Source organism: Pteropus vampyrus, unplaced genomic scaffold (assembly GCF_000151845.1).
Source record: "Pteropus vampyrus isolate Shadow unplaced genomic scaffold, Pvam_2.0 Scaffold256, whole genome shotgun sequence".
NCBI classification, from domain to species: domain Eukaryota; kingdom Metazoa; phylum Chordata; class Mammalia; order Chiroptera; family Pteropodidae; genus Pteropus; species Pteropus vampyrus.
Window position 1 is genome coordinate 57,347 of NW_011889037.1, and position 24,763 is coordinate 82,109.

The 24,763-nt window shown below is 56.9% G+C and overlaps 3 protein-coding genes and 1 pseudogene across 5 annotated transcripts in view; 2 read left to right on the forward strand and 2 right to left on the reverse strand.

Moving 5' to 3' along the window:
• The window catches only part of LOC105301939 (zinc finger protein 250-like), a 40,283-nt gene extending 17,818 nt beyond the window's left edge, over nucleotides 1–22,465 (forward strand). Inside the window, 3 exon segments of the mRNA XM_011374809.2 lie at nucleotides 18,581–18,954; nucleotides 18,957–19,236; nucleotides 19,302–22,465. Of these exon segments, the coding sequence (XP_011373111.2) occupies nucleotides 18,581–18,954; nucleotides 18,957–19,236; nucleotides 19,302–19,980 (1,333 nt within the window). The 3' untranslated portion in view covers nucleotides 19,981–22,465.
• Nucleotides 954–3,518, reverse strand: RPL8 (ribosomal protein L8). Its single transcript, XM_011374812.2, has 6 exons — nucleotides 3,361–3,518; nucleotides 2,985–3,131; nucleotides 2,763–2,904; nucleotides 2,269–2,487; nucleotides 1,367–1,482; nucleotides 954–1,148 (listed from the first exon to the last, which is right to left on the reverse strand). Exons 2-6 carry the CDS (start codon nucleotides 3,120–3,122, stop codon nucleotides 990–992), a joined length of 774 nt encoding a protein of 257 aa, XP_011373114.1. The 5' UTR covers nucleotides 3,123–3,131; nucleotides 3,361–3,518; the 3' UTR covers nucleotides 954–989.
• Nucleotides 3,621–18,289, forward strand: LOC105301940 (zinc finger protein 7). Of its 3 annotated transcripts, XM_023520302.1 has the most exons (6): nucleotides 11,604–11,882; nucleotides 11,982–12,026; nucleotides 12,404–12,530; nucleotides 14,443–14,559; nucleotides 15,445–15,576; nucleotides 18,157–18,289. In XM_023520302.1, exons 1-5 carry the CDS (start codon nucleotides 11,793–11,795, stop codon nucleotides 15,498–15,500), a joined length of 435 nt encoding a protein of 144 aa, XP_023376070.1. In that variant the 5' UTR covers nucleotides 11,604–11,792; the 3' UTR covers nucleotides 15,501–15,576; nucleotides 18,157–18,289. The 3 variants fall into 3 exon arrangements, with proteins under 3 accessions (XP_023376071.1, XP_023376070.1, XP_023376069.1); XM_023520303.1 differs by lacking the exons at nucleotides 12,404–12,530; nucleotides 14,443–14,559; nucleotides 15,445–15,576; nucleotides 18,157–18,289 and adding exons at nucleotides 3,621–3,872; nucleotides 4,072–4,191; nucleotides 10,488–10,698 and having other exon boundaries at nucleotides 11,659–11,760; nucleotides 11,982–12,351; XM_023520301.1 differs by lacking the exons at nucleotides 14,443–14,559; nucleotides 15,445–15,576; nucleotides 18,157–18,289 and having other exon boundaries at nucleotides 12,404–13,090.
• LOC111729341 lies at nucleotides 6,098–6,216 on the reverse strand (annotated as a pseudogene).
• Nucleotides 22,466–24,763: the final 2,298 nt, after the last annotated feature.

Genomic DNA, 24,763 nt, shown 5'->3' on the forward strand with positions numbered 1-24,763 from the left:
TTTTACAGATGAGGGCAGGGAACCACACCCTCTTCTGGAAAGTTAAGAGGATGCTTACTGGTCAAAGCCTCCAGTAGACACAAAGCCTCTCGGGTGCCTGACTGCTTCTGCAGCAAACCCTCCCAGATGGTCAGTCTCTTGGCCAAGGCCCCAGACCTATTTATTTGGAGAGGAGCCATGAAACTGGCAGGTTAGAGTCCAGGGATCCAAACTAATGCTTTGTTTCAGAAGAAAACACTTCTCTACCATTACCGAGGCCATGCCCTGCCGGGGTCACTGCTTAGGTGTGGTAGACAGCCAAGGGCAGGTGGGGCCACAGAAAGCGAGACTAAAATCTGGGGGCGAGTTTAGCACCAGAGACAAGAATGGATTATGAGAGTAAGGAGCCAGCTGGCAGCCACAGCAAGGTCTCATTGTGTAGGAAGGATCCCGATGCACACAACCTAATTCTGTGACCAGTTCTGATGCAGCAAACTCCCAGCTCGCACCACGAGTGCTCAGTGGTTCACAAGGGAATATCCTGGGCCTAATGTACCAATACAATAGGCCTCCACTAATACGTTGGCACCTGCTCAACAGCATCTGCTCTGGTTGTCAGAACTGTCACCAAGTTTGGGACAAGATGCCATGGGCTATGGCCAAACAGGAAGCCCATTTGTTGAGAAATTCCTGGTCCTTCCACGGGATAGCTTCCCTGCTCAACCTGTGGCTTTAGGAGCACCACTCACCCCAAAACTTCCATTTACCTAGATCTGCCCAGTGCTCAAGACAAGGTGTGAACACAGGTGTGAGGGCAGCAGGAACCAAGGCATGACGGGACCCAGCACCCCCTCCTCTCCAGAGCTCCCTCCGCTCACTGGTATGTCTATTCCACCTCCCCGCTCCCTATACCAGGAGCACCATGGTGGTATTCCCAACAGGACCCTTCCCATTGAAACCACGGGCAAGCACAGTTCAGTGGCGGAAGAACTTTTATTGAGCCCCCAGCCCTAGTTCTCTTTCTCCTGCACAGTCTTGGTTCCCCGCAGACGCCCAGTCCGGCGGGCAGCGATGAGACCCACTTTGCGGCCAGCAGGGGCGTCTCTGCGGATGGTGGAAGGTTTGCCTATGTGCTGGTGGTTGCCACCTCCAAATGGATGCTCCACAGGCTGCAAGCAGAGGGAGGTGGTGTTAATGTGGGGTGGCCGCAGCCACCTCAGGAGGGCTTGGGGGAGGGGGTTATCAGCTGGCCCACACCTACAAAACTTCACCCAGAGGCTCACACCACAGATCACCCACCAGAGGGGAGAGGACATTCCAGAAATGCCCCTCTAGCCTCAAGTCCCAGCACCCCGCATATCCCACTGCCTACTTCTGGACTACTTACGTTCATAGCCACACCCCGCACACGTGGCCAGCAATTCCTCTTTGCCTTATACTTGTGGTAGGCACGGCCGGCCTTCAGGATGGGCTTGTCAATGCGGCCACCTCCAGCCACCACACCTGTTGGGGAATCAGACCCTTCAGATAGATAAGTACATCACACCCTCCCCAAAACTGCTGGGTCCTTATCAGCACCCCACCTTCTGTACCAGCTTCCTTCTCTCTGTACATATCATCACAGAGTTCCCTAAAGCCGCAGTAACACTATGTAGTCTGGCAACCAACAGCCACGTGTCTCCAGGCTCCATGGAACAGCCAAACCAAGCCTGTACCCACATCACCAGGAATGTCTATTTCAACCCAGGGTTCTCCAGAGAAGCATTCTCCCTCTACCAAGTCTGAAACTGGGCAGGTCATTCAATTTCTGAACTCCAAGGGGACCACTGAGCCAACAACCTGCCACATTTCTGCCAAGTTCTGCTTATTCTGTGAACATATTTTCAGGAACGTCCCCAGGAAGGGCTGGGTTTGCCACAGGGACTTGAAAGTATTGCCAAACAGCACAGTGAACAAACCTGAGTCCAAATCCTTTTCAATACACTTACTCGGTGATTTTAAGAAAATCACACATCTCTGAAAAGGACGTTAGGGTGGATTAAGGGGGGGAATGACAGAAGTCCAGACAAGTCTCATCGTTTAATAACCCCGTCTCCTTCAACTCCCAACCAGCAGTGAGGCACTAACACCAAGTCCACTTCCCGAGCGTTACAACTCAGAGACTATACACATGCCCAAGCTTACAGAGCTTACACTTTAGTGGAGCTGGCACTCAGGTTCCAGGGCTCTGGTCTACCTGCTGGCTAATCACAAGCGGCCCACAGCATTCAACTGCTGCCTGCCACTCACCGACCACAGCTCTGTTGGCGGAGGAAATGACCTTCTTGGAGCCCGAGGGCAGCTTCACTCGAGTCTTTTTGGTCTCGGGGTTGTGGGAGATGACGGTGGCATAGTTCCCAGAGGCTCGGGCCAGCTTGCCCCGGTCGCCAGGCTTTTCCTCCAGACAGCATACGATGGTACCCTCGGGCATGGTGCCCACTGGGAGCACATTGCCAATGTTCAGCTGAGCTGCGAGGGGAAGCGCCACGCAGCAGTCAGAGGAGCAAAGTGGTATTTCGACAACTGCTAGCGACAGGCAACGCAAATGCACTCGCTCTGCACAGCGCTCGAGACCCAGCCTCCTCCTACTGCTCTCTGGGCACCCCGATGGGCACGTTCGGCCCAGCAGGGCTCACCAGGTGAGGCTTCTTCCTGGGTGCCTCCCCTGCCCTTACTCAGGGCGAGTCTCCTCGTGCGACCCAGTCCCCACTCCACCGACTTTCCATCCCAGGTGCGAGGCTTACCTTTCTTTCCGCAGTACACGAACTGTCCGGTGTGGATGCCTTCAGCAGCTATGAACAGCTCCGTCCGCTTCTTAAACCGGTACGGATCCCGGAAGACCACCTTGGCGAGGGGCGCGCCGCGGCCCGGGTCATGGATGATATCCTGCGGGCCGAGGCGGCGTGAGCGCGGGGGTCCCCGGGGGCCGCCTGGTACGCCCACCCGCCGCAGACCGCGCCCCGTACCTTCACGATGCCCTTGATGTAGCCGTGCCGCTCGGCGAAGTCCACGGCGCGCAGACGCGCGGCGCCCTTGCGGTGCTTCACGTGCGCGCGGAACACGGAGCCAGCGCCCTTCCTCTGCCCACGGATCACGCGGCCCATGGTGGCAGTCTAGGGGCAGCTCACTGTCAGCGCCCGGGCGGCCCAGGCTCCCCCGCCACCCGGCTTCAGGGCCCTCTTTCCCCAGGCTCCTCCCTCCAGTCCCCGGTCCCCTCCGCGCCGCATCCCCGGCCGTGCGCCTAGGTGTCCTCTCAGGAGTCCGCTTGGGTCCTTCGGGGACGCCAGGGCGGCGGATGGCGGCGGATAACACCGGGACGGCCGCGACCAAATCGCGTCTTACCTACTGCCTAGCGCGGCCGAAAGAGAAGACGCACCGCCCGCGAGCGGCCTTATCTTCCGGGGCCGGGCCAAAGCCACTTGACCTCCCCGGCAGGCGCCGCGGCCGCGAGCGTAGTGCACGCCGGGACCTGTAGTCCTCCCGTGCCGCCGAGCCTCTGCGCAGGCGCACTGGGGGGGCTGGGCCCGCTGTACCTGAGAGGTTCGGAAGTCTGGCCAGCCAGCGGCTCTCTCACCGCGGGATCGTCGTGTGGGCGGGCCCTGGAGGAGGGTGGCGGGCGCCCCGCCCTCACGGAGGCCTCCCCAAGACGTTCGAAGACGACGCCGCGAACTTCACTACAGTGTGGAGTTTCCTGGCCCCCCGCCAGCAGGCGCTGTACAGGGACGCGATGCCGCAGGGCTACGTGCAGGCGGCTTCTGTGAGTGAGACGCCTGTTGGTCCTGGCGTTGGGCTCAGAGACAAGCCTGCCTCTTCCACCAGCTGCATCGGGGAGTAGCTTCCTTTCCAAATGTGAGGTCAGACATGTTGGGAGGGGACGCCGAAGGCCACTCTGTCTCCCATGGCCACCTAGCTGCCCCGCTCCTGGGCAAGTAGGTGTTCCCGACCTCCTCCCAGCTCCTTCCCGCGCTGCGTGCCCTGAGGCCTCCAGGCAAACAATAGCCTCCTTCGTCCCTCCTGCCCACTAACGCATGCCATTCTGCTCCCTGGGTGTAGGCTTTCCTGTTGCCAGACCAGCGATGATCTCTCTCTTGGAGCAAGGGGTGAAGCCAGGGGCATCGGTTGTGCAGCTGGCTGACAAGCAAGCGAACAAGCAACCAAGGCCAGCCAGCCCAGGTGAGTGCAAGGCACAGGGAGGCCTGGCCCTCACACAGCCTCTTGCAGGCCCTAGGTGCTCACGCAGTCATTTAGCCCCTCATTGCAGGGCCACATTTCCTACCAAATGCCTTCCTTGTAGTCCAAGGTCACCCAGAACTGACTTGTCCAAGGAGACCAAGTACGTGAGCTCCCATACTGCTGGTCCCCAAAAACCAGCTCTGGGAACAGTGGGTGTGTGAGGAGGGTGCTCTGATCCTCCCTGTCCCCTGTGGCTGGCATGCCAGGGCTTGGCTTGGGGCTGGAGAGGGGGCCTGCACAGGCAGGACCCCGCTGTGTCCTGAATGAATGAGCTGCGGGTGAGTGCTCCGAGGGAGAGGGGAGCAAAGGATGAGGCACCCCACATCTTGTAGGTCTTCCTCCTGCACCCAGCCCACCCCCACAATCCTTAGACCAAGCGGGTGCCCTCCCCCTACTGCCCCTCACCCGCCTCTCCAGCATGATCCTTCCTTGTTCTGTTTATTCTTCCAGATTCCAAGAGAGGCAGGAATCAAGCAATCCTCTCTCAAGAGAGTGTCCTCTAAGCAGGCAGGACTGTGGGGCCTGGTTGAGGGGTGCCTTCCCCAGGGGACCCAGAGTTATCAACTGAAGGGCAGGCCTGAGGGTGGATCAGATCAGCGGCCCCTCAGGCCCACGGCCCTTGAGTGCATCCCCCTCCGGGGCCCCTTTAAGGGACAGGGCGTACAGGTGTGCCAGTGCCTGGCCAGGGGATGCTGGAAAGTCGCTTGGATGGACTGAGACAGAGCAGGAGGTGGGGCGGTGGCTGGTGTCAGGACTCGGACAGGCTCCCCAGCAGCACCTCTGGAGCCCCAGCCAGGCTGCGTATGACCTGCCTTCACTGGCTTGTTGGCAGAAGGTACTCACTGGGGAGACACCCCGCCCCCCAGGGCCAGCTGTCCATGGAGGCCATCGTAGCAGCCCCTCCTCTCCATCAGCCTCCCCGCAACACCAAGAACTCTGACAGGCTTCTGTGGCATGGTACAAGACGTGTGTTGGGGAGGGAGCTGCAAGCCCTGAGCCAAGCTGAGGGCATGATCTGTGATTGTGTAGCTTTTAATCAACACACTTTTTTCCCTAAACATAAAGTTAATGTAGAGGGCTAGAAAAATGCAGAAATCTTAAAACAAGGAATGTAAGAAATTGCCATTTGTCTCACTCTCTAGAAATCGATGCCGTGATGTTGGTGTATTTTCTTAGACTCTTTCTAATGCACGTGTATAGTTACTGTTTTGCCAGTTGGGGTTTTACGTTCCTTAGTATTTTGTACCTACTGCTTGGACGATGTCCATGTATGTCTGCCACCTTATGTGGTTTATTTAGCAGCTCTCTCATCAGTTGTCAGATCTCATATTCCCCACATTTTCATTTATCGTTGACCCCACAGCAACGTGTGCATGTTTGCTTATATTCAAGACTACTTCTTAGGGGTTGAGTTGGATTTTCCAGGTCCAGGGTACTCGGGGAGGGGAGGGTCTGTTATTAATCATGAAAAATGCCACTCTCTTTTTTATTTGTGTTTCTTGGCCATTCCCAGTACGCTCTTGCACCACTGTTACTGGGTTTACCCGACCTCCCTGTTGAATTCCAACCCCTTTCCCTTCAATATCTCCATCCCCTCCGTTGCGATGCGACCACAGGTGTTGGGAGAGAGCTGCATGAGAATTGAGGCTGTGATATGTTACAATTATTTCCCCAGTTCTTTCTTCACTTTTAATTATAAGGTTTTTAATACAAAAATACATTTCCCCTGCAGCCAAGACCATCTGTTCTGATATAATTACAAAGGCCTTTCACACTCCAAAATTTTATAAAATTTTCTTTACTTTGGTTAAGTTGCTGAAGTAACACCTTTATTTATTTATTTAAATGCCCACAGCACCTGGTATTCCTAGGTGGTCTCCCATCCAAGTACTAATCAGGCCCGACCCCGCTTAGCTTTGGAGATCAGACGAGATCGGACACGTTCAGGGTGGCATGGCTGTAGACAACACATGTTTATAGTACAACAACAAAACCTCAGTAGAAATAGGAAAAGCCCCTCTCCTTTCTTTTCTCCTTTCTCCCCCTCCCCAGCTCCCAGACACACCCCTGTGAATAGTTTGGGTGGCTAACTCTGGCTTTTTCCTCTGCATTTCAAACACTCAATATACTTGTGCCTTCATTTTTACAAACAGGTTTCTCCCACACGTGTCTGCAATGGCTTTGATGTATCTACTTGCTGGGCTGAATTGTGGCCACCAGAATTCTCTCTGATGGATTCTGGAGAAACAGTTATGAGGAAGGAAAGGGGGGTGACAGCAGATTGTAGCTCACACACCTTCTCCCCAGTAGTCAGATGCTGACGTAGGTGCTGCTGTGAAGGGATTTTGCTGATGTGGTTAACAGACCAACCAATCGACTTTAAGTTAAAGGGAGATGATCCTGGTGGGCCTGACCTAATCAGTCAGAAGGCTTTTAAAAGCTTAGGCTTCTCTGAGACCCCTGCCTGTGGAGAAGCATCAGCTGGTGCTCTTGCCCTTCTGAGGCACTGCTCTGAGGACCTGGAATTTGTTTAGCAACCCTCATGATTGCAGCTGCTTACCTCCTACTGGTTCTGCTTCTCAGGTGGACCCTGACTGAACCACGACTTTCTGCACCTTGGCTTTTCCACAAGTACATGAAAGTGTCCTTCCACGCAGGGATGAGCAGGGCGTTCATCCCTGTTAGCGTTCTCTGTAAACTTGAAAGCCAAAGGTTGAGACGCTGGTTCTTTTCTCAGGACTGGAGTTTTTGCGAGGTTTTAGTGTCCAGGTGATTCCAGGTCCCTGACCTCACTCCCTTCCCACCCTCCAGTCTCCTGCGGGGGCTTCCGTTGGCCCAACGGAACTGAAAGTCTGAAGTCATGGAAGTCCATTGACAGTGGACCTGGGCGGAGATGGGGTGCAGAGGTGGGAGAGGAGTGGACCTGGAGCAGCAAGCGTGAGCGGGATGCATCCCCTCGCCTGACCAGCATGCTCTCCCAACGCTGCTCGCTGTGCTCTCGTTAACTTTGAACCCGCTGCGCCATACTGCACACCGCTCCTCCAACTGCGGGTCTGAAAGTTAGCCCTTGCTCTATAAGCTGTCGTCCTGCGAAGACTCCAGGGGAAAAGTAAGAAAATAGTCTGGTTTCCGGAATGCCACGTGAAAGTTCCCTTAGGCTGCCTGACATTCTCTCCGTGTCTCCGAGTTCCTGCACTCCACATAGGGCCTGAACAGAGCCAGGGCCTGAACAGAGCCGTGTTCCGACCCTGCACCTTGTCCTCCCTCTGGGGCGGGACGCCGCCCAGGCTGCAGGCGCTGTCCGCAGTGCTGAAGCCCCAGCGGCGAGGAGGCCGGTGGGGTGGTACCACACAGTGTGCGCCGGGGCCGTCGCCAGGGTCTTGCGTTCTCAAAGTCCAAAGCAAGAGAGTGTTCGGGTGATTCCATGCGGAAGGTGAGTGGAGAGAACTGGGGTTTTCCTCTGCTGGCACGTGGTCCTGTGGCACCCCAGCTCTCGGGAGAGTGGAGGTCTCAAGGCCACGGGAGCGACCAGCAACGCCTCCTGCCCGCCCCCATTGCTCTGTCCCGACGTTCCCCTGAGAGCCTGTCTGTGGTGCAGCTAGGACCCGTCACGACCTCCTCGCCTTTCCCTGCCTGTGGATTCCAGTAATGGATTTTGAAACTTGTTCCTCGCGGAAACTATAAATCACAGCCTCACAAAGAAGCTGCACAGGTGCTCTGCTGCCACAAAGTCTCGGGGTTCTGGGAATGGCTGCTCACAAACCAAGTTCCTGAGCCCTTCCCCACAATATGGTTGAATGTGTGACAAAGAATGACGCCCACCTCAATTCTCCCCAGTGTCCTGTCCCAGACTCACTCATATCAGTGTGTCTTATTTCATCACTTTCCTCCTTGGGAAGGACTCCTGCTTTGCTATAGGAGGTGCCCCGCCTGGGACCTGACCTTGTGTTCCTGCACTTGAGCAAACAGAGGCTCCAAAGTCACTCCCTCAAGAGCCATCCCCACCCAGCTGTACAGGCTTGGGGTATTTAGAGATGTTTTGTCCGTATCAGTCCCCACTGGGGAAAACAAAACCGGGAGACACAGACAGCACCCTTCCTGTTATGAATTAATGGAAATACTTAAGTGGTAAGGGAGTGTTCAGATTTACATCAATGTCTGTGAATTTGAAAGTTCTCCAGTTGTCCCCAAATTGAGAAAATAGGGTAAAAGAAAGCAAGAAGGTAGGGAAGTAAAGGGCCCACAGAAACACTGGACTCTACAACAAGATCTGGAGACTGTGGGGCAGGTGAGGGCACAGGGATTTGGGGTCTGACCCAGGTGGAAGAGCTCTCATCTGAGTAATGGTGACCCTCACCTCATGGGACCATTGAGGACAAATGTGCCACAAAGCTAAGGGTTCAATCGATAGAGCGATTCTTAGGATATGGAGCTAGAGAGTGGTCGCTGATAAAGGTGAACTCTAAGTTTCAGAAAATTTGAAAGGGGGTAGTGGCGAGAAGCAGGAGGCTGGTGTGAGGGAAAGGATAAAATCACAGAAAGCCAATTTTCAGCCCTGACTTTTTTCTCCATTTTTTTTTTATTGTGGTAAAATATGTGTCACACAATATTTGTCATCTTACCCACTTTTAGGTGTGCAGTTTGGTGGTACTAAGTATATTGTTGTATAAGTACATTGCTGTGCAATCATCATCACCATTCATTTCCAGAACTCTTCATCTTGCGAAACAAACTGTCTCCATTGAACAATAACTACCCATTCACCCCTCTCCCAGCTCCTGGAAACCATTATCCTGCTTTCTAATTTTGACTCTTTTCGATACCTCATATCAGTGGAATCATAAAGTAGTTGTCCTTTTGTGACTTATTCCACTTAGCATGATGTCTTCAAGTTTCATCCACGTTGTAGCTCGTTACAAAATTTCTTTGTGAAGGTCGAGCAATATTCTATTGCATAGCTAAGACCACTTTTTGTCTATCCTTTTATCCATCTGGTGACACTTGGATTGCTTCCACTTTTTGGCTAGTGTGAATAATGCTGCCATGAACATGGGTGTATAAATACATCTTCAAGATTCTGCTTTCAATTATTTTTCGTATATAGTCAGAGGAGGAATTGCTGGGTCATATGGTAATTCTGTTTACTTTTTAGAGGACCCTCCATACAGTAGCCGCACCATTACATTACCATCAACAGTGCACAAAGGTTCCAATTTCTCCACATCCTTGCTAATGCTGTTAATTTTTTTTTTTCTTTTTATAGTAGCCATCCTAAAGGTTGTGAGCCCTGACATTTTCAAACGCAGTATTCAAATGGACACTAATAGGAAGCAGCTTTCCTCTTGGAAAAGAACCCCCAAAATATTAGTGACATCTGATAAAGTGAATTTTGTAAAAGGTGCATCTCCGAATCCCACTTCAGCCATATTTTTCCATATTTGGTTCCATACTGTGAAGCTTGTACTTCCATTCTTAGTAAAGGAAAGTTTCATTTCTGGAAATCCCGTTTTTCAAGCTTTTAATTTCCTTTGGAGAAAAATAAGTTTGCTGACCCAGAAGTTAGTCGGTCTTTCACACAGGTTTCTGTCTATGGAGCACTGTGTTCTTTGTTGAGCACAGAAGAGAGATACAGGATGGAAACATCGCAGGCTCTGTCTTGATCTCAGGTTTGAGTAGGAGAAAAGTCGCATACGGGTCAGGAACGGGAGGAGGTGGGGCCTCGGGAAGAGCGCCCTGCAGACAGCCCAGCAGTGGTGCTTAAGAGGTCTCTGTACTGCGCGCAGGCCTCGTCACCCCGAGAACACCTGCATTTTCCACACAGCCCCTCCGACCCCACCCCCACAGCTGGCCGCTCTCCCCAACCGCCTCTCCGCCCCGGAGCAGGGCCTAGGAGGGTGTGTCTCCGCAGTCCCCGTACCTGAAACTTGCCCAGCGGGTGCCTTCTGCCGCAGAAAGGCCCGGGCACAAATCCAGTGCGGGGACCGGCGCACACAGACGTGATCCGAGTTGCGCGGGGCCTGGCGCGGGCGACCCTCTGACTCCACGCACGCTTCGCCGAGAGCCCCTTCCGCCTATTGGCCTCCGGGGCCACAACCTCCCATGATGCCAGACGCCCAGATCGTATCAGGGCCCACTCCCTCACCGGGTTGGGACGCCGGCCCCGTCCTTTCCCTGGGCCCTGGCCCCGCCCCTAGCGGCTCCGGCCCCGCCTCTTTCCTGAGCTCCGCCCTCCCCAGGTTCTGGCCCCGGCTCCGCCCCCCTGGGCTCTGTCCTCTCCTTCTCGCTCTGGCCCCGCCCCACCTCCGGCGCCCTGCGGACCACCGAGACGGCCGAGCCTCCAGGCCGCCCAGAACGGCCGGAAAGTCTGTGGGACGGAGCCGACGCGAGCGTCGGGGCCCGTTTCCGGCGTCGCCGCGCGTTTCGAGCCACCCGCGGTCCTCGGGGACGGTGAGTCGGGCGGTGGCCGCGCCCTCTGGCGGGTTGGCCGCAGCCAGTCCTCGCTTCTCCCCTCCTCTAGGGCTGTGGGTCCTGCGCTCCCCGGGCCTCTCAGCGGGAAGCTCGGGTGGCGAGGGAGGCTTGCAGAGGCCGTGAGCGCCTGGCAGGGAAGGTGGTCGAGCAGCGGCCGCCTTGTCCGGTGGAGGCGGGAGGCGTCAGGCCGAGTCCCGCAGGCCTGGCCGCGTGGTTAGCCTCGCTGCCCGCAGGCTCCAGCCGCGGCCTTCCCTCCAGCCTGCTCTAGGGGAATCCTTGATTCTCCTTCCTGCATAGCCACCCTCCTTTAGGGCCCCCGTTTTCCCTCACTTACTGTCCCTGGAAGAGCTAGACTTAGTGACAGCGGTAAAAAGACTGTGCCTTGGGTGCATAGGATTCTGGCTGCTGCTCAGGGCCTGCCGGTCTCTACTGGGGACCCAGGATGCAAAGCCCAAGTGGGGGCCCACCCGACAGTGGTCACTGTTGCCCGGCTCAGCCTCGCTGTGTGCCCACAGCCTGGGCCGTCCGCCCACTATCTACCTTTTTTGAGCCGAAAGCTCTACTGGGAAGTCTACTTTTCACTCTGACCTACTAGGGAGATACATAGGGGTGAGGGGGGGCGGCTGGAATTCCTGTATCCGCTCCTCTTTGCCCAGCGATGCGTTGTCAGGCTCCTGTCTACTCCAGCCTCTGTGATCCAGACCCACTAGCTCATTCAGCCCCATGCTTTCCTGTCTCAGACCCTTTGCACATGCTGTTCCTGCTGCCTGGAGTGCCTTCGCCACCTCCATCATTTTGGCCTAGTTAGCGCCTCTGAGAAGTGACCCATCTGACTAAGTTTCCTAGTTGAAATGCTTTCAGAGTTCCTTGTATTTAGGTACTATCACAGTTGTAATTTTGCATTTATTCCTATGGTTACTTAGTTTTTTCCTCCAGTAGATTGCTTCACGAAGGCAGAGTGCTTGCGCGTTGTTCACTGCTGCATCCTCATTGCTTAGTCCAGCACCTGGCACGCGTAGCAACCACCTCTTTAGTATTGTGGTACGAGTCACAAATGCCACAGGCTCTGAAAGATGAAGGAAGCCTCGGAGCAGACGCCCAAGTGCTGTGGCCTCTTTGCCCCCACCCTCTATGTCCCTGCTAGAGAACATCTGGGGGTGGAGGTAAAGGATTGGAGAACACAGTATCCCCTGGATTAGCCTGGAAACAAGTGTGGGAGGGCCTCCAGCATCCTGACCTCTGACCCTCATAACTGCCAACAGGTTTCTTGGCTAGGACGCGTGGATGCTCCCCAGCCGAGCCTCATGGTAGGAGTCTGCCTGCCTCGTTGCCTCCCACGTCCTGTGAGGGTCTCTGCCTCCTTTGGGTACACCCCCTACCCACTGGGCTTGGGCCTAGATCCTGCCTCGGCCCCTCGCAGCGGCCCTTGCCAGGCTCAGGCCCTTGCCTAAGACAGTGAACAGACCCCGGCCCGGACTGGGGCCTCCTGCGGCTCTCAGGGGAGGGTTGGAGGTCTCCATGGTCTGGGTCCCTCCACCTCCTCCGTGCCACCCCGCCCCTTGATTTTAGAGCCCAGGGGCCTGGTGACTCTCTCCCCCAGCCCTGTGGTGCGCATGCCTGACACACCATGAGGCAGCGCCACAATGGGGCTGGCACCCGGGGATGCTGGCGTATGTCCTTTCAGGAGGCTGTGACGTTTGGTGATGTGGCTGTGCACTTCTCGCGGGAGGAGTGGCAGTGTCTGGACCCTGGCCAGAGGGCCCTCTACAAGGAGGTGATGCTGGAGAACCACAGCAGTGTGGCCGGACTAGGTGAGCCTGTACCTCGGGGCCCTCTCCGCTCTGCGTCATCCATCAGCGCCCACCTGCCAGGCATCTGCGAGAGGCTGGGGATATGGTGGCCATGCAGTCAAGCCCTCTCCGGCTATGGGGCCCTTGGGCCTGTGAGCCCGGGAGGGGTTGTGGTGAGCCGGGCGGGCTCTGACCTTTGCACACGGAACATGGTTTAATCCTCACGGGTAGGTGGACTTCTGGGAGGTAATGAAGCCCCCTTTTTTGTCTGGGCTAATAGACAAACTTGCTGTAGGAAATAGAATTCAAACTAGAAATAGCTTCTTTGTTCTCTTCCTTATTTTTCTGGAAGAATTTGTATAGATGGAATTAATTGAACCTTTTATGTTTTTGGCGGAACTCACCTGTACCACCTTCCTGGCCTTGGGCCCTTGGGGACAGAAGGTCTCACACCAGCATTTAACATTTTTTTAATGCTTACCAGTCTGTCAGGATTTTGAATTTTTTCTTGTGTTAGTTCTGTCATTTTTAGTTTTCCTGTGGATCGATCTGTTTATTTAAAGTTTCAGCTTTTATAAATGGATTTGTTTACAATTCTCTTTATTTTTAAGTTCTATTTTTCTAATGTTTCCTTTTCAAGAATTTAAATTCTTGGCAGGATCTTTTTGCCGTGTTGTCCTCAATTTTTATTTATTTATTTATTTTTTAAGCGGGTCTCGATCAGTCTTGCCACAGGACTGCTGTGTTCATCTTTTCAAACAAGCAGCTTTTGGTCTTGCTCGGCGTTTTTGGTGGTGGCGGCGTGTGTATGTCTTTGTTCTCTGTTTCGTTGGCTCCTGCCCTGCCTTTACTATTTTTTTCCTCTTTCTTTATTTGGGTGTGCTGTACTGTTTTGTTCCCAACTTCTTGAATTTAATATTACCTCACTTGTGTTTTTACATTTTTACTTGTAGTAACTACTTTAAAATGTAAAGTTTTGTTTTTAAGCACTGCCTCAACTGCCTCCTGCAGATTTTGCTAGTGAATATGGCTGCAACTTAGTGACTCATAACTTGGTCTCCAAGCTGATCATAATTCAGAGATACTTGTTGCGGTCGCCTTGGTGTCCAGTTCCATCTGGGTTGGGTGCAGGCTGTGGTGGTGCTGTTCTGTGGCTCACACCAGGTCTCCCTCTGTTTCTCTGTGTGCTTGCAGAGAACACGTGTCTCCTGTCGAGTGTAGGAGGGCCACACGTGAGGCCCTTGACCGAGGGTCTCTCTGCCTGCCTTGCTCTACCCCTGCGGCCGGAAGCCTAAGGGACGCTCCAGCCAGAGGGCCCGTGGGTGGGCTGGGAGCACTCCACACTGCTGCCCCACAGCACGGGGCTGGTGGCCCCGGAAGATGGGTGCCAGGTGGGCACCCACAGGTCTCCACCACTTGCCTGCCTGCACAGGCTCCCAGGGCTTTGTGCGAGGGCAGGAGGCTGGGGGCAGCGGGGTGAGGATTGGACTTGAGTGCCTCTGACTGCAAATCCGTTTCATTTGTTGGCTGATTTTTGTTGTTGCTTTTGTCTTGCTCCCTAACCACCCCTACCCCTGGGAGTGTCCCTGCTCCCTGCAGTGAGGCGCATGCTGGCAGTGCCTGGCTTCTCTCTTCCTGGGGTGGAGCAGCCTATTCTTTGCAGACTCCTTGGTCGCAGGGTCCTCAGGGATCCTGGCCCTGAGGCATACGGGGATGGGCTGAGAGTCCAGGCATCCTTCGCTGTCCAGCCTCAGGAGCTGGACTGAGCCAGAGAGGACCGCCATGCCCAGACCCTCAGTCTCTGATGCTTTCTTCAGAGGCTCTGCCTGTGTCAGCAGCCTCTGGCCCTTTACTCCTGGAAACCAGGGGGTCTGAGCCCTGAGCTGCATCCCCAGCCACGCCAGTGTGGTGTCCTTCTTTGCCACCTTGACAGCAGGATTTCTGGTCTTCAAGCCTGAGCTGATCTCCCGGCTGGAGCAGGGGCAGGAGCCGTGGGTCCTCGACCTGCAGGGAGCAGAGAGGAGAGAGGCACCAAGGACCCCCCAGACAGGTGAGGCTTGGCCCTGTGGCCGAGAACCTGTGCCCGGCGAGGGCGGAGGGTGGGAGGCTGGCCGTGGACCCTGGGCTGCCTGTACACATTGGAGGCCACAGCCAGTCACAGAGCTGCCTCAGGAGTGATGAAACCGCAGGAAAGGAAGGACACAGAACTCCTGTGTGTTACAGCGGGACCACATCGTGTTCGATTTCTAATTTCACCACGACTCTTACTAAGCAAAGGTGCAAACACAGCGTAGGGGAAGCAGTAGGCTTGGTTCCGAGCAGCCTCAGGTGATCCTCGCCTTCCCTGAGAGCCCCCAGAACTTCTTGGGACCCCAGGTGTCCCCAGCTCTCAGGTCAGGCTCCAGGGCTGCTCTGCCGAAGCACCGCAAACTGCAGGTTTGAGTCAACAGTCCTGGAGCCAGAGGCCCGAAGTCAAGGCTTCAGTAGGTCGTGTCCCTCCAAAACCTGTGGTGGAGGGACCCTTCTGCCTCCTCCAGCTTCTGGGTGCCCAGGTGTTCCTCGCGGCCGCACCACTCCAGCCCTCCATTGTCACAGCACGTTATTCAAGGCACCAGTCATGTTGGACTCGGGCCTTCCCTACCCCAGTGTGGCCTCATCTTAACTCCATCTCAGCCTTCCTGTCTATAAATAAGTTCGTATTCTGAGGTCCTGGGCTGGAGTGTCAGCATACCCTTTTGGGGCACAGTCAGCCCACAGTGGGCATCTGCCTGCTTGTGGCATCAGCTCCTGTATCAGGGAGAGGCTGTTGCCTCTGGCCGTGTCTGAGCCCCCCTGGCAGACATGTCGCCCGCTTGGGTCAAGGAGGTGGGTTCGCACGCGTCTTGACCACAGAAAGGAAATCCTTATCCTCACTGCTGTGTCCCGGTCACTGCAGCAGCGCAGGGCCTGTCCCCGTATGCCACGTCTCTCGGGACGTCTGGAAGCAAATAGGAGAACCAGAATTGTGACAGTGAAGAGTTGCGCTCTGCCTGCCTCGAAGGGCCCAGAGGCTGCATCCTTAAAACAGGTCAGCGCGTGTCTCAGGCCTCTTCACACTGGTGTGCGGGAGGCAGCACGGGTGTGTGCAGGTGTGCGCAGGTGTGCCAGGAACCTTCAGCCCATTCTCCAGCATCTTTGGCTCCAGAATTGAAGGGCCTGCCTTTCTGTTCAGGCCCCTTTCTGACCCTTCTTGCGAAGAAGTAAAAGTGTCGCCCAGTTAAAAGCCAGTCCCCCTTAAATATTTCCAGGTGGAGGGGAGATTTCACAGTGGGCGCCATGGGGAAAAGCCGATGGGGTCGGCAAATTCTCTAGCTCGGGGGTTTCCATGCAGCGGATGCTCTTCGTAGTGACGAGACAGACCTAGAGCTGCTCACGGAGTCCCAGGGACGAAGGCGTGTGGAACACGTCAGAAACATGCCAGTGCCCAGAGACTTGGCCGGGCTGGTGCAGCAGATACCCCGGGATCGGCCCGGAGTGGTGGTAGGGGGCAGGGCCTGCGGCTGCCCCTGTCACAGCCACCACTGTCCCCAGAACGTGCACTGCCCTGCCCTCACTACAGCCCCCGAGAGCTCTGTGCGCAGTGTCATAGCTAAAGTGGTAATGACCGCAACAGGGATTGAACTGACTCAGCCTCCATTTGTCGCGGGGAGGGGCTCAACAGAGCCTGCAGTGTGATGGATCTCAGCAGCGGCAGGCCAGGGCCATGCGGCGCCACCGGGGCTTGCAGACCAGTGCTTGTGGAAGTTGGACCCTGCCCTCCTACAGGGGCTGGGCGACAGCCTGTCCTTGGGTGTGGCCAGGACAAGCAGTAGATTTTTGTGGTGGCCCTGAGTTTCTTCAGGCAATTGCTTAGGGGCAGGCGTCATCCTAGGGATGTGGCTTTGAGCTGCTGTAGACCACTGGTGAGGCCTGGTCAGGGAGGGTCTTTGTCAAAGGAAACTCTGGTGAGTGAGACAGGAAGAAGCGGGCTGTTCTGTGTCTAGGATGACGTGGCCTGAAGGGAGGGAGTGAGTGGCAAGCTGAGCCGGACGAGAGGCCTCCGGCCATGGACGGCTGGTGCTGGGGCATGGTGTACAGGTGGGACCTTCGTCACGTAGCCGCTGGGTCCAGTAGCCGGAGCAGCTGGTGGGTCGTGATGCCCTCCCCCTGCAGCAGCGCCGTGGCCACTTCTGCACATGGGGTCACCTCCTGTCTCGTGCAGCAAGAGGCCAGAGCTCCAGGCTGGTTTGGCTGTGCAGGCGTCCTGCCCACTCTCCCATGACTGTCCCCAGGGGCCTCAGCATCCACGCTGCAGGCAGAAGTGGGCAGTGCTTTTCTGCTTTCTCACCTGTACAGCAGAGGGCGGCCCAGGCAAAGGGCTGAGCCAGCCAGCGCCGTATGGCCACCCTGCCCTGTCAAGGGGCAGGTTTGCCAGCGTCATGTTTGCAGAGAAGGAGACACAGTGAGGACCAGATGGGAGATGTCCCACGTCTTAAGGGCAGAGACATTGAAAGGGCGTGTGTTTGGGGGACCAGACTTGGTCCATACCTGAACCTCACATTCACTGTGCAACTGTGCGTGAGTTACTTAACCTCTTCGAGCCACAAGCCCCTTATCTGTGGGGTGGCGACTCTACTGCTGACCCCATCAGGTCATCGTGAGGACTAAGGGAGGAACGAGCGGGAACCTGCCTCGTGCGCAGAGGGCCAGTGCATGGCAGCCCCTTCTGCTCGCCAGGACCGACAGATCAGGTCCCTGTAGCTGACACTGACGTGGCGGGCCAGCAGAGCACTGTTCCTGGGCCTGGGCTTCAGTGTGGGGCAGCACCGGGGTGGCTCTGCCCTGGTTGTGGCCCTGGGTGTGACAGGGACAAGTCCAACCTCAGCAAAGGCACCTCCTGGGACAGCAGAGGAGGAAGGAGGTGATGCTTATTTGGACAGTCCAGAGGGAAGGTGGGGGGCAGGCATGGGCAGGCAGACCCCCAGAAGCTCACAGTGGGAAGTCCAGGTGGGCCAATGGGTGTGGTCACTCAGAAGCTGAGGGACAGCTGGGTAAGGGACATGGTCAGGCATGATTTGGAGGGGGTGGCTTGTCAGCAGCTGGCAGGAGCTGAGCTCAGGCCTAGGGTCCCCCCAGAAGCATGCCCAGTGGACAGGCTAGTGCCCAGCCCTTTAGGGCTGGCTGCTGTCACTTCTCAGCAGTTCTTGTGCCTTGTCCTCCCTGGCACCTGCACAGCCCATGCCCATGGCTGTAAACGCTTCTTTCCTCCACCCCAACGTTGTGTCCGGGGACCCATGACCCCTCAGCCTAACCCACCTCTCACTGAGCTTCCCGCCCCCAGGCATGCTTTGCTGCTGCTTCATGGCATTTCCTTGCCCCCACGTCCCCGCAGGAGGCACCTGCGAGCAGGGACGTGGCCCCTTGCGGGACAGTGGCTCTAAGCACTCTGCCAGGTACATGGCTTGAGTGACAGCACCAAGCACAAGTACAATGGAACCCAGTTGGATGTCTTTCCCTGTGGGGTGTCCTGGGAGGGAGCTCACTTCCCAGGGACGGCCTCACCCCACCCCCTGCCTGCCCTTCCTCGGAGCACCGGACTGAGGGGCGCCATTTTTCCTGTTTGTTTCAGGCTTTGCAAATAGCACTGAGAGCGAGCGGGCCTGTGAGGACATGGACGGTCCACAGTCAGAATCCCATGCAGCGAAAGTCAGAGTCTCCTCACAGGGTCTCCCTCCGAGTTCTGCCACTGGAGACGCCTCTGGTTCTGGGGCCTGGCCAGAGCATCAGCCAAGCTCCCTCTTCCAGAGACAGCGCGTGCACTCGGGGACTGTGGCTCCCAGGACGCCCTTCACCGAGGAGGGCACGCAGGGGCCTGGCGTGCTGGGCGGTCTGCCTGGCAGAGGTCGAGGGGGGACAGCAGAGGGGGTGGCCTGGAGGTGTGCGGTATGTGGCAGGACGTCCACATCGGATGTCGGTCTGCCTCGGGCCGAGCTTCCCAGGTGTCGGGACTGCCAGACAAAGGTCTGTGGCTGCCCGCAGGGCCCACCCCGGAGCGCCTGCGGTGGCGAGAAGCCGTACGCGTGCGCGGAGTGCGGGAAGGTCTTCAGGCTGTGCTCGCAGCTCAGTCAGCATCAGAGGATCCATACCGGGGAGAAGCCGTTCAAGTGCGGCGAGTGTGGCAAGGCCTTCCGCCTGAGCTCCAAGCTCATCCAGCACCAGCGCGTGCACACGGGCGAGAAGCCCTACCGGTGCTCCGAGTGCGGCAAGGCCTTCGGCCAGAGCTCCAGCCTCATCCACCACCAGCGCGTGCACACGGGGGAGCGGCCCTACGGCTGCCCCGAGTGCGGCAAGGCCTTCAGCCAGCAGTCCCAGCTGGTCAGGCACCAGCGGACGCACACGGGCGAGCGGCCCTACCTGTGCCAGGAGTGCGGCAAGCCTTCAGCCAGAGCTCGGCGCTAGCGCAGCACCAGCGGGTGCACGCGGGGGAGCCCCCGCCGGGCCCCAGGCCCCTGGGCGGCGCCGGCCTGGCCACGCGGCCGGGTGTGCGTGCCGCCGAGAAGCCATTCCGGTGCGATGAGTGTGGAAAGGCGTTTCGGTGGGTCTCCCGCCTCAGTCAGCACCGGCTGACACACACCGGCGAGAAGCCGTACAAGTGCAACAAGTGCGCCAAGGCCTTTGGGTGCAGCTCGCGGCTCATCCGCCATCAGAGGACTCACACCGGGGAGAAGCCGTTCAAGTGCGACGAGTGCGGCAACGGCTCATCCGCCATCAGAGGACTCACACCGGGGAGAAGCCGTTCAAGTGCGACGAGTGCGGCAAGGGCTTCGTGCAGGGCTCACACCTGATCCAGCACCGGCGCATCCACACGGGCGAGAAGCCGTACGCGTGCGCCGACTGCGGCAAGGCCTTCAGCCAGAGCTCCAGCCTCATCTACCACCAGCGCATCCACCGCGGGGAGCGGCCGTACGGCTGTGCCGAGTGCGGCAAGGCCTTCAGCATGAGCACTCAGCTCACCATCCACCAGCGCGTGCACACGGGCGAGCGGCCCTACAAGTGTGGCGCGTGCGGCAAGGCCTTCAGCCAGAACTCGACGCTCTTCCAGCACCAGATCATCCACGCCGGCGTGAAGCCCTATGGCTGCGGCGACTGCGGCAAAGCCTTCAGCCGGAGCTCCTACCTCATCGAGCACCAGCGCATCCACACCCGGGCCCAGTGGTGCCACGAGTACGGGAGCGCCCTGGAGGGCTCTGCCCCTGCCGGCCGGAGGAAGGTCGGCACCGCCAAGAAGCTGCACAGGTGTGACCAGTGCGAGAAGATATTCCGGTGGCGCTCACACCTGGTCATACATCAGAGGATCCACACCGGAGAGAAGCCTTACAAGTGTAACGAGTGTGGCAAAGCCTTCAACCGCAGCTCGAGGCTCACGCAGCACCAGAAGACGCACGTGGGCTAGGCCCCGCCCTCCGTGCAGCGCGAAGCCACCCTCAGCCTCAACTCTAGTGACACGGACTCAGTGCGATCTGGACTCGCGGTGGGCATACTTGCTGAATGTGCAACCTCGTCCCATTCAGCCAAGCCTATGTCACACCTCGCTGCGCACGTGCAGCCCCTGGCTCACGGAGGGAGGTCACCCAGTGTCTTCCTCCAGCCCCAGCTCCTTGGTGGGCATCAGGGTGAGCACCTGTGAGCGCGCGTTTGCAGAAGTGCAGAGAGGAGGGCCGAGAACCCCTCTTGCTGCTTCACCTGCCCCTCCTCTGTAAACCTCATCCCCATCAGAGCCACCCAAGGTCACAGCGCCAGCTTCTTCATAGACGCTGGTCAGTGCAGGTCCGTTTAAGGAGCTCAGATTTGATCTATGACTTTGGGACATCACGTACCCTCCCTGGAACCCAGAGCCTGCTGCCTGAGTGCTGCTCCAGGGTAGTTTTAAGAACCACACTGCCGGGAGGCTTCCCTGTGTCACCCCTTGCTGAGACCCAGACCCTGGTCACCGCTCACAGTAGTCCACAGACGCCACCCAGGGGCCAGGGCATGTCTCATTCACACTGTTTGCCCAGTTTCCTCAAAAGCCTCCTCCCACCCAGGCTGCTAGGCTGGGAGTCTGGCTGAAGGCACAGTTGGTAGGGCCACATCTGTCCCCTCGCCTCAGGCACCACGGGCGCTGAGAAACAGGGCGCAGATTGCTGGGAGCAGGTAGGGTGAGGGTGTTACCTCACCCCTCCACTCTTTTTTGCCAACTCAGCCTAGAGAAGTGACCAAAGTAATGAGTCACAGCTACCTGGCATTCGTGGCACGCGCAGTAGAGTGTACAGGGACTGCAGCCTGAGGTTTTCTTGGCCGAACTTGAGTCTTCACATGGGTTAGCCACCCTGGCCAACCTAACCAGCAGACTGGGACCACGTCTACTCACTGTCTCACGAGCCTCTGATTATAGGTCACGAAGCCGCAGCGTGAGGCTGACCTGCCTCACTGACCCTAGCCCTGCCCAGGGTCCTTGACTCACCTACTGTGAACAAGCTCCAGGCTGGAGTCCCTCACACAGACCACTGTCCAGTACTACCCCCTTGGGACCAGCCAATCCTTGGTATCATCACAGTAAGCACAGCGGCTAGAGATACAACCCGATGAAGAGGCCCATTTTTCCCACATGCAAACAGGTAGCCCAGAGGGCACAGGTCACTTCATCTATTGCAGCACTCGACTAGGGTCACTCACACTGGTTTGACAGGTCTCCGAGACCTTGCAGACTGTCACCATGCATGGCACAGCCCATAGCCAACCATGGCTTTGTATCAGGCACAGCGAGTGATGGTCCCTGCATCTGCACCAGAGGGTTCCAGGCCTGTCCAGTGGCATTGGAAGCAGCAGAGTTCAAGACCCCGAGTCCCGTGCGTTTCTGTTCCCAGCACGTGGATGGGAGTCGGCCCCACAGCAGGTCAGCCTGAGCGCCCACTGCCACTTAGATCGCCGCTGCAGCTCTCTGTGGTCGTCTGCAGACTTGGCGCGGGCGCCGTGAAATCTACATGCCCACTTCAGTCGCAGTGACTGCCCTCCAGCTGTCCCTGTGCCACCCAGAACATGTCCAGAAGGGCCAGTACAAGAGGACCAGGGACCTCTGTAAGTTGTGCAGAGATAACAGGTACTGTGTTTCTGCCTCAGCTGCTGTGCTCAGCCAGGTGGCCAGCACCTGCACTCCTGGACCGGGGGAGCCGCACCTGAATGGGCTGGAAGTTTCTTAGGTCATCCAACAGTGGGACAAGAGTCAAGGTCCTGAGTGGACAGGCAATACTCCCGCCATCTGCTGGCACTAGGTGCTGTTGTGTGCTGGAGAGGCTTCTCCATGGACCACGCCCCCCACCCCGGGGTAGCAAGGGACAAAAGGATGGATTCTTCCAGGTTCCATGCCAGGCACAACAGTCTGTCTTTCCCGTGACAGGAACCTCGGGTCAGGCAGGGAGGGCCAGAGGCTTCGACCTTAAATCTGCTTCAGCACCCAAGTCTCTTTGGACCGTGTTGTCTTAGATTGGGGGCTGTTAAGTGACAGCCTGTGGGCCAAATGCGTTTGTGTGGCGTGTGCATCAGACATAGGCCATTAAACTGAGTGGCTCTGATGTCCACACCTGTACACAGACCGGCACCAAAGCAGCCCGTCCCAGCAGACGCACCAGCCCCAGACCCAAGCCCGGCTTCCCGGTGCAGCAGCCAGCTCTCCTGCTGCCGCGTGCAGACCCCTTTGGGTGTGGCTGCCCGGTTCTAATCCATGTTTGCTCAAACTTCAAAACGTCAATGGACTTCGGTTATCTTTTAACAGACCTAAGAGCCAAGAATGGTTTTTACGTTTTTAAGTGGTTGAGGGGTAAATACTATTTTGTGGCATTTGAAAATTATACTGAAATCAAATTTCAGTGTGATGAAATAAAACGTTTTGGCACAGCCAGCTCGCCTGTTTGCATGTCGCCTCCTTTCTTGCTGCAAGAGCCAAGTTCACCACGCAGCCGTGGCTGTTGACCTGGGTAAAGCGTTTGTGCCCTCCAGCCTTTGAGAAATTATTTTTCCTCTCCACTGTTAGTATGGCTTGTTCATTGGGAGTCCAGTGGAAGTAACCCCAAGGCCCTCCCTCAAAGCCGGGCAAGGTCGTCAGCTGCAGAAGTTCAGGAGGGGGCCCCTTGCCTGCGTCCACGTAAGTGCCGCCTGGTCTTGCGTGGCCCCACGGAAGGCACGGGAGGCATGCGTGCCACGTGTGCTGGGGCCGCTGGGGTGGTGTGCACGTGCTGGAGTGTTCCGTTCTTTCAAGCATGTTTTCCAGTTTGGCCTTCAGTGAATATAAAAGTAGGCTTGTTTTAAGAATTTCCAGAACTCTGTTTCAGAGTAGGTTTAAAAATACTTTGGAACCAATAAATTAAACCCATGATTTTGACCTGAAATTACATCTGTTCCGAATCACAGGTTTATCTTTGACTTATGTTGGACTGGAGCTATGCTGAACTTTCTGGAAGCTTCACAAATGAAGTGTTGGGGGTGGGGAGCAGACCCCAGGTAGGTTTGCACATCCCCGTGTTCCCACTCAGCCCAAGAAACAGTTGAGAGAACGAATGGTGCATTTGGGGGCACCCAGCCTTAGAAGGCGGGAAGCAGAGACCCACGCAAGACGAACTGCCAGCATCGGGATCTACGAAATGGGGTGATTTTCCAGGTGCGAACATTCGTTCTCTGCAAGGCCTTGTGCAGGCCTGGGGACAAAAGTGGACGGGGCTGGCGCCCGCCCTCAAATTCAGGTCCATGGTGGAACCTGACCACAGAAGGGCGTGGACAGTCCCTCTGCAGCCTGGGGGAGTCCATGGGCACACAGTGCCTGCCCACCGACTGGCCCAGCGAGGGCTAGCAGAGCCACCCACCCCCACCTGGTTTTGTCCAGCTCTGGAACTAAGAATGGGTCTTAAATGATTGAAATGAAAATTTCAGTACCTGTAAGGAATTTCTGTTGGAATGTGATCGTGTGCATTTATTTGCGTATTATGCCTGGCTGATCTCAGCTCTGGTGGCTGAGCGGACAGAACGGTTACCACCGGAAAGCTCGTACTGTCCTTAGGGGACACGCACTGCCTCATCCACGCGGGGAGCGAAGAGAACACCGGCTCCGTCATCAGCTGTGTGACACGGGGCAAGCCGCTTACCTCTCCGTGACACGGGAAACCTTGGACCTCACTACCTGAGTGGTGAGCTCTCACATATACCCGCTGGCGTCTCCTGTGGCTTCTCTGTGCTTGTGGCTGTGGGGCCAGGCCTGGCCCATCAAGGACACTGAGAAACGACTATTCCTACTTCTACGCAGGTCTGATGTGTGAAATGCTTCACCACCAGCAACTGGTTTCAATAGCAAAAAAAAAAATTCGGTCTGAATGTGTCCCCCCCAAATTCATATGGTGAAACCCTAATGCCCATTGTGATGGGGTTAGGAGGTGGGGCCTTGGGGTGCTTAGGTCTGAGGGCGGAGCCCCCGGGTGGGGTCAGTGCCCTTTCGAAAGACCCCAGATGGCACTGGTTTCCCAGTAGAGAGCGGGCCAAGGAGGCGGGGACACCAGACGGAACAGCCCGACTGCAGAGTGGGGAACAGGACCCCTGAAGCCTTCTGTGGATGGTGCAAAACTGGTGACAGGCCCTGCACACGCCCACCCTGCAGGCATCGGGGTTCCTGTCACTGCCAACCCCGCCATGCTCCCCACTCCTGCTCGTGTGCCCTACGCTCTGCTCCCAATGCAGAACAGCCTTACCCTTTCAGAACGCTCATCAGGCCCCCGGGTCTGGAGTCCCCCACTCAGATACCCCTGCTACCCACCTCCAAGTCAACTCACATACTAGGTCTTCAAGGAGGCCCACCCTGTGACCCAGTTTAAAATGACAGCCCAGTTCCACAACCCTGCCTTCCATCACCTGGGTCTGGTCTGCTTTCTGCATCACTGGCCCTCCTCTCACAAGCCACACTGGTTACCCGTTCGTAATGTCTCCCCTCCCCTCTAGCAAGCTGGCTCAGTGGGGTCAGGGAGCTAGAGCAGGACAATGAAGCGTGCACTGTGAAGCGGGATTCACAAAGCAAGGGTGCAGAGCTCAGATGCCACACAGCCAAGCTGGAGGAACTCCGCGTCTGCACGACAGCCTCGGCCTGGACCCCAGACTGCGACCGGGCCCCAGGTGGCCACACTGGAGCAGGGGAAGGGCGTGAAGTGGACGCCCACCAA